This window comes from Microtus pennsylvanicus, chromosome 20, assembly GCF_037038515.1.
Source record: "Microtus pennsylvanicus isolate mMicPen1 chromosome 20, mMicPen1.hap1, whole genome shotgun sequence".
Taxonomy (NCBI): domain Eukaryota; kingdom Metazoa; phylum Chordata; class Mammalia; order Rodentia; family Cricetidae; genus Microtus; species Microtus pennsylvanicus.
Genome location: NC_134598.1, coordinates 21,588,225 through 21,596,304, shown reverse-complemented (window position 1 = coordinate 21,596,304; position 8,080 = coordinate 21,588,225). Strand labels below are relative to the sequence as shown.

The window sequence follows — 8,080 nt, the reverse complement described above, 5'->3', positions numbered from 1 at the left end:
TTAGTTTTTAGTTTACATTACTGTATTTGTCTTTATTTTATTGCTACCCCTTAGAAGACTGTTTTCTAATGAGGGTCAGAAAGGGGGTGGATCCAGATGGGGAGGTGGGGAGGAAGTGGGAAAAGTAGAGGGATGGGAAACTGTAGTCCAGATATATTATGTGAAAAAGAAGCTATTCTCTCTCTCTCTCTCTCTCTCTCTCTCTCTCTCTCTCTCTCTCTCCCTCCCTCCCTCCCTCCCTCCCTCCCTCCCTCCCTCCCTCCCTCCCTCCCTCCCTCTCTCTCTCTCTCTCTCTCTCTCTCTCTCTCTCTCTCTCCTGGCTTGGTTTGGTTTTTGAGACAGGGTTTCTCTGTGTAACAGCCCAGGCTATCCTAGAACTCACTTGTAGACCAGGCTATCTTCAAACTAAACAGAGATAGGCTTGCCTGTACCTCCTTAGTGCTGGGATTAAAGGCATGCACTACCACATCTGGTTGAAAAAAAGCTATTTCCAATGAAGGGGGAAAAAAAGAGAAAACTGAAGGTCATCAAAGAATTTACTTGGTGTAATTAAGCAAAAGTTGGATGGAGCTGATAACTGAGGCGGGGGGGGGGGGGGGGGGGCGGGGAAGAAGGAACAAAGACTGAGTAGTTAGAATGTGTAACCTGGGGTTTGAGGCTACAGAAGCATTTGCAAATCAGCTCTCCTTTGACAACACAGAAGGCAGCAGAGTTTCAAGGTGGAAAATGGGAGGACGTCTTGGGGAAACAGCTTTAAAGTCAACATTTCTTTCCCAGTTTAGAGAAGCGTCACCACAGTGGGGCCAGGTCCAGGATGGATCATCAGTTTTGTCTGTGCTCCTGTAACAAAATACCCCAGCTTACACAGTTTATTGATAGTGGAAATTTACTTTTGGCAAGTCTGCGATCAAGCAGGCAGCAGGATCAGTACTAGGTAAGGACTAGGTCTCTTCTTCCAACATGGTGCCTTGAACACTGTTCTCACATAGGAGGTGGAAGGGAAAAGTCTAATGCTGTATGAAGCTTTTTTTTTTACTCTTAAAGCTTTAATTGCATTTAAGAAGAAGTGAGGATCACGAGTCAGACAATTCCTTGTTTTTTGTTTGTTTGTTTTTTGTTTTGTTTTATTTAATTTGCGGGGGGGGGGGGGGGTTGAGACAGGTTTTCTCTGTAGCTTTGGAGCCTGTCCTGGAACTAGCTCTTGTAGACCAGGCTGGCCTCGAACTCACAGAGATCTGCCTGCCTCTGCCTCCTGAGAGTTGGGATTAAAAGCGTGCGCCACCACTGCCCAGCTAATGACTCAGTCAATTTATATATACAAAATGTGTTTATTGGGATGGTTCCCACTCATCTCGAATCCGGTGCTTTTCAGTGCTGCTTCCTCCTGAAGGAGCATCCTTCTGTCTGTCTTGCTTTCCCGCCTGTAGGCTGACAGAGGACAGTGGAGCAGCCGACACACAGGACTACCGTCTGTGCATGGCTAAAGACCGTCATGATTTTATAGCATCCTGGGCACTTCACATCCATAAAGTAGGAATTGGGGCTCTGCACCAGGCGCTTTTTCTTGTGTTTCCTCTTTTCCTCCTCTGGAGAGGGATGAAGGAGATCCTTTGCTAGAGGCATGTTCTCGTAGGGAGGTCGTCACCACCAGAAAGCGACTCAGTCAATTCTTAAAGCAACCCTGAACCCTTTCTTAACCTATCACCTTAGAGATGAAGTTTCAACAGGGACTTGCGAGAGGACATAAGTATGTAACTATGGCAAGGAGAAAAGACTAAAAGCCTTCCTTTTAGACTTTAGAAACCTCTGTGCTCTTTAAAGAGAGAACAGGAAGTACCATTTGGAAAAGAAAGAGTTGGGCTACCCACTTTCTGGTTGGGTAGATCTTGAGCCAATAAAATTTTGGAGATGTGACTCCTCCCTTGTAATTATGATGGTGAGGGCAAAATTGCATCATAATGAGGTATTTGGACAGTTGAATTCTGCTGTAAGTATTTGATTTAGAGATTGCACTGTGTCTCTGTTTTCACTATAGAATGTTGGAATATCCTATTAGAAGTCAAAAATTCATCTTCTCCTGGGTCACAAATGCTATTTCTAGCAACAAAGAAGTAGTCCTTTTTTTTCTGAACATTTATTCACTCTGTATCAATTAAGAGAATGAAGATCCTGATACAAAGTCAATCATCCCGAATAAAGAACCTCTAAGCATGAGTCCTTCACCTTTTGTGTCCAAACAGAATCCATTCAAGTGAAGGATAGTCTAAAGCATTCATGGAGTAGGTACAGCGTAAGTCAATCTACAAAGACTGTGGACTCTCTTTGTAACATAATTTATCAAATAGAAAAGAATTTAGAGACACAATGCAGGGGAACTCTTCCTGTCAAGCATTGGAATCCTTTTTCTATTTGCAGCATTCATTATTCTAAAGTTATATTCAATAGGTTTCGTATGAGTAATCTTTTTCAGAGACAGTTTTCAAAAGGTTTATTTAATGGAGTGTTTCTAATGGTCTCTTTATCATCTAACTAAGGCATAGATAAATCTCCGTAGAGAGCAAAATGGCCCAATCAAGGCTACCGTGTTCACATAAGAACCATGAAGCTAATGAAATCTTAAGATTCCTAGCCAAGCTCTCATCTCCACCATTGTCATTGAATTTGTGTTTTGACTAATGTAATTTCTACTAAGATATTTACCTTCATTATATTATGTAGTATGTTATAAAAGGTGAGAAAAATCATTGTTTGCTCAATATATTTAGTTCTTTCTATACTCTGAATTTTTCATTCCTTTAAATTTTAAAATAATTTACATATTGAATACAAAATCTTGGACAAGGTATTTGGGAAACAGAGATAAATATTCAGAAGGAATCATAGTCTAAAGAGTTGGTTTTCTAAGGATAACCAGGACAAAACTGTTATTCCCAGCCAAGAGCATGTCAGAAATACAAATTCTTAGGCCTGCCTGATACCTTGTAGTCGAACAATCCTTTTGGGCAATTCTGACCTATACTCAGGTGTAAGAATCACTGATGTAAGGAAATACAGAAGCCCAGAATCTCAGCATTTTGATCCAGTGAAAGAATTATAGATAAATTCTCATGGAGGGAAGAAAGGGAAACATTGTCTTCTCTGCACATGGTAGAGAAAGCACATGTCTGTAAGATGTACACATCTCCAGTTTTCCCTCTTTGCATGAACTATTTCATCGCTGTCTGTTTCCTTCAGGATAATGCCCACACAGGGCTCCTAGGATGCCTTTCTAGGGCTTTCTGGCTTTGGGCTGCCATCCTCTGGTCCCGTCCTTTGCCATGGTCAATACCACAGTCAAATCATCTCCTATTAGATGCTTAATGTAACCAATCCTACTCAGGAGTTAATCCCATTTTACTTGTATTATTTTCATTTTAATCATTTGTGAGGTGGTTAGCTTTCTGAAGGTTCTAATATTATTTTGAGGTTTTTTTTTTCTTCACTAGGTAACAGACTACATTTTTGTTTTTACCACTGATGTAGTCTCATCAGATCTTGGGCAAAAGGCAGACCAGACATGAAAACAGAACTTCAATCCATGTGATATCTGGAGCTTCTGCGATTGGTTATCGATTAACACATGTAGGTTTCTATTTGTGTCACAGAAGTTTATGCATAACATGAATTGGGTAGGTATATCTGAAAATTGCTTTTATAAGATTTTTTTATGGTTAGTTGCAGTATATTTTGTAAGTATTCTTGATGGAGGAAGGTCATTGGTTAAAAAAATAAAGAAACTGCTTGGCTGGCCCTCATAGGTTAGAACATAGGTGGGTGGAGTAAACAGAATAGAATGCTGGAAGGAATAGGAAGTGAGCTCAGACTCGACAGCTCTGCTCTCTAGAGCAGAGACGCCATGCTCCCCTCTCCCGGGCAGACGCGATGAAGCTCCGGCCCAGGATGGACGTAGGCTAGATTCTTCCCAGTAAGCACACCTCGGTGCTACACACTTTATTAGAAATGGGCTAGTCCAGGTATGAGAGTTAGCTGAGAAGAGGCTAGATATAATGGGCCAAGCAGTGTTTAAAAGAATACAATTTGTGTGTAAATTTTGGGTAAAGCTAGCCAGTGGCGGGAGGTGGGTAGCAGAATGCAGCCCGCAGCTCATACTACATATTCTTGCAATATGAACAAAGGTAATCACATTTTGTATATTTGTCTTTCATGGATGCTCTTGTTACTAATTTTGCAATGCAAGGAAATTCATCTCACTTTAGCTTTTACAGTCATATAATAATCTGACTCAGTCCATTGTACAAAGGACATATACTAGTATACACTGTTGTATACGGACAGAGCATATTAAAGAATGCTTAAATCATCATATGGACACAATTTTCTTTGACTCAATTTCCAAACTATTATTCATTCCATAAATGTTGGTTAAACATCTTATAGGCACAAATGTACCATGCGGTGTATGGCTTGAAGTTCCACAAAGAAAGGAATAAGGTTTCTCTGCTTGCAGAGATTACAAACGGCCGAACGCTGATAAAACGCATGGTCATTGTGCGGTGTGAGAAGTGTCTTAGGAGCATAGAGTGTTGCATATACAGAGCGATGGAAAGCAACATGACCTGGCCTTGGGGCTGGAGGAATAAATTCATGGGAACATCACAAAAAGATGCCTCAGGGCCCTAAGAGAACAGTGGGAAGCTGCACTAAGAAAGGAGAAGATTTCTCTGCAGAGAAGAAACTCTGAAGAGAAACCTGGAGGTGAAAGTTCACCTTCATCATACAGGTGGAAGGCATGGTAGAACAGTGTGTGCTGGACGTCTTTAATTTCACAATAATCTGAGTCCTTCATGAAGAGATAAGAAACTGGCGAAGAGGTTTAAGGAGAGTAGCAGTACACGTTAATTTTTAAATATCCTTTGTTGTTGTTATGAAAATTCAAATGGCTAAAATAATGGTGGAAGGAGAGAGCCATTAAGTGGTCATGGTTCAGGCCCAGCAGTCTATGGAGACAGCATAGACTTAGAGGATTAGGGTTTTGAAGAATAAAGAAGAGAAATGGATTCACTGAAAAATAATCTCATTAAAATTTACAAATTTTGAGATGAGTAGTAGATGGGGAAGAATTTGAGAAACAAATTAGAGACAGCATTCAGATTTCCAAATTACTTTCACTAGGCTGGAAAACTCAGAATGTGAATGCTTTTCTGAGAGAAGGACAATAAATTCAGTTTGGTTTTGTTTTTGTTTTTTTCAAACAGATTGAGCTCATGAAACAGATAGAACATCTAATAACAGATCTGGGCTCTGCAAGTCATAAAGAAACGTATAGATTTTGTCTTAGTTAGGTTTTTTTTAATTGCTGTGAAGAGACACCATGACCACAACAACTCTTACAAAGAAAGCATTTAATTGTGGTGGTGGCTCACAGTTCAGTTCATTACCATCATGATGTTTCCATCCATCCGTTATCATGATGGGAGCGCAGCAGGGTGCAGGCAGATCTGGTGCTATCTACATCTTGAACAGAAGGCAGCAGGAAGTTGACTGACTGTCACACTGAGTGAAGTCTGAGAAAAGGACCAAAGCTCACCCCCACAGTGGCACACTTTTTCCAACAAAGCCACACCTCCTAACAGTTCTGCTCCCTTTGGGGGCTTTTTCTTTCAGACCACCACAGATTACTGAAAGAAAATAGCTGTAAATAATCCATGCTTTCTAGAGTCAAATAGTTTTTAAATTCATATCACTAATTCTGAGTTGATTTTTCTTGACCTTAGAGCAAGCAAGTGGTTCCAACTCTCTCATAATTCTTGAAACATTTAAATGCAAAATGGAACATAATAATATAAGCTTAGTTTCAGTCAACATGATTTCAGCTACTAAGATGATGGAATTAAAAATATATCCCCATGCATTTGCCACACATCATGTATTTCACAAGCACCATTAGAATAGATCTGAGCAGACCTGGGTCAACCTTCTGACAATAGAAGAGAGCTATAGAGAAATATTGTCAGTCTTCAGAAGTCCAATGTTCCAAGTTTTACTACTGAGTATTTTTAAATTTTATTATTTTATCAATTGAGATAGATAACTATCAGGAAAGGACATATTCTTGATAGCTATCCTTTCCTGATAGTTATCTATCTCAATTAATAAAATACTCAGAAAATATGAGCATTTTTCCTTTTTGTGACTTTCACAGATTCTTAATTATAGTGGGCTCGACTGACTGCATCCTGGACCTAGTGAAGAAAGAGCCCATCACCAGTCAATAGGGAGTTCTCTCGAATCATTGGGATGCAACAGGTCTCTCTGTAACTTGCTTTGGTCTATTTGTTGTGTTAGGTCTTTTTATTACTAATACATGCTTCTTTTAAACTCTCAAGTTGATGCTTCATTTTGTACCGTGTTGAATGCTGCCCTAGTTCTCTGCAGAGCCTGTATCAGCTTGTGGGGAATCTGTACTATTAGCCATTCACAGAGAGGTCTGCTATTGTTAGTGTTGACCTAGGTTTATGGCTATAGAATCACTCTCCTGGTGAACACATCTGCCTGCACAGAATCAAAACAGGATCAGACCAAATAATTTCAGTCATAAAATCAGCTAGTCTGATAAAAATGATTTGGCTCGAGTCCCTGCACAAAGGCTCTACCACTGATAAATTCAATCGAGAGCTATGCTTTGTAGGTTTTGAGTTTTTAAAAAATGCATCTGCTCCGTAGGGAAAAAGAAAGAATACTTGAAAAACGTCTGTGTTCATTGGGCAGAGTTGGTAAGATTAAAGCAACCATAAGCGAAAAACAGGGTTCTTGCAGATGCCATTGAATTTGATATCTTTCTGGGTTTCATCAGAGGCTTTTAAGGTCCTCTTTCAGTGCTGTAGCAACCTGATTCTCAAAAACGCTACAGAGAAACAAAGTAACACAATGGAGTAGGTATTATGATATCTTTTAACAAAGCAGTTGAGCCACATCAACTGAAGGGAGACAGCTGTGGATGCTGACACTCTTAATAAATTAACCCCCACCGCTTACTATTTATAAAATCTCTCTGTCATCATGCTGGCTGTGTCTGTTATTTGCACCTGGTATGAGGTTTTATGTAGTAATTACATATCATTTACATGTAGCCAAGAGCCCTTGCAATGTAAATCATTATTCCAAGTGCTGCAGTCCTTTGAACTTTACAAAGAAAATGCTTGAGTACACAGTTAAATAGATAATACTACATTTAGAACTAGGAACTCTAAGATATGTGTAACTTTAAAATATTCTCTAATTCTGTATACTTTGATTGGTGATACTTAATTAACCTTATTCATTATTGTGGCCAGCCATGATTTAGGATGTCATTCAAATATATGCCTCTGTTCAGGGTGAAAACTGTCAATCACAATTTACTTTTCCTCATGCTAATTTTATTTTATTTTTTGCAGAAAAAGGAGATACCTCTGCTCTGTTATCATGTTCTATAGGGTATTGTGGTTTAAATCTGAAATATGCACCATGGGTTCATATGGTAGAACACTTAGTTTCTAGTTGAAAGCACTGCAAGGGACAAAGAACATTATGGGATCTTTATAACATAAGGCCTTGTTAGTACATAAAGGACTCATAAGATGGGTCTTGAGGTTGTTGCCCAAGTCTGTTTCCAATTTTGTTCTTCAAGATCCATCAACATGTGAACAAGCCATGCCACAGACTCCTAGTGCACAGATGAAGCTGCCCCTGGTTTCATACTTTCCTGGAATGTTTCCCTAGCTCTCACTATGATAGACTGATACACTCTGAAATCAAGAACCACCATAAATACTTCCTTCCCTAAGTGGCTGGAATTCTGCTGTATCAGTGATAGAAATCACTAATACAAAAGCAGTCATCTCTATCTGGTCAAAGACTAGCAAAGTTTTCTGGGCATTTTAGTAACCTTTAATGCAACCGCAGATAATTGTGTTCTTTTTCCTGAGCCTTTTTTTCAGTTACTTTTGATAAATGGTTATTGATTATTCACAGAATGCATAACCCGTTCCTTCACTGAAATTGCACATAAAGAGCAAACAAAGTAGAGGGCAAAAAAGTC

The 8,080-nt window shown here is 39.5% G+C and overlaps 1 protein-coding gene across 1 annotated transcript; it reads right to left on the bottom strand.

Annotated features, from left to right (window-relative positions):
* Window positions 1–1,308: 1,308 nt before the first annotated feature.
* Window positions 1,309–1,660, bottom strand: LOC142838727 (small ribosomal subunit protein eS27-like). The gene has a single exon (XM_075954330.1). It carries the CDS (start codon window positions 1,621–1,623, stop codon window positions 1,369–1,371), a length of 255 nt encoding a protein of 84 aa, XP_075810445.1. The 5' UTR covers window positions 1,624–1,660; the 3' UTR covers window positions 1,309–1,368.
* Between the last annotated feature and the right edge of the window lie 6,420 nt (window positions 1,661–8,080).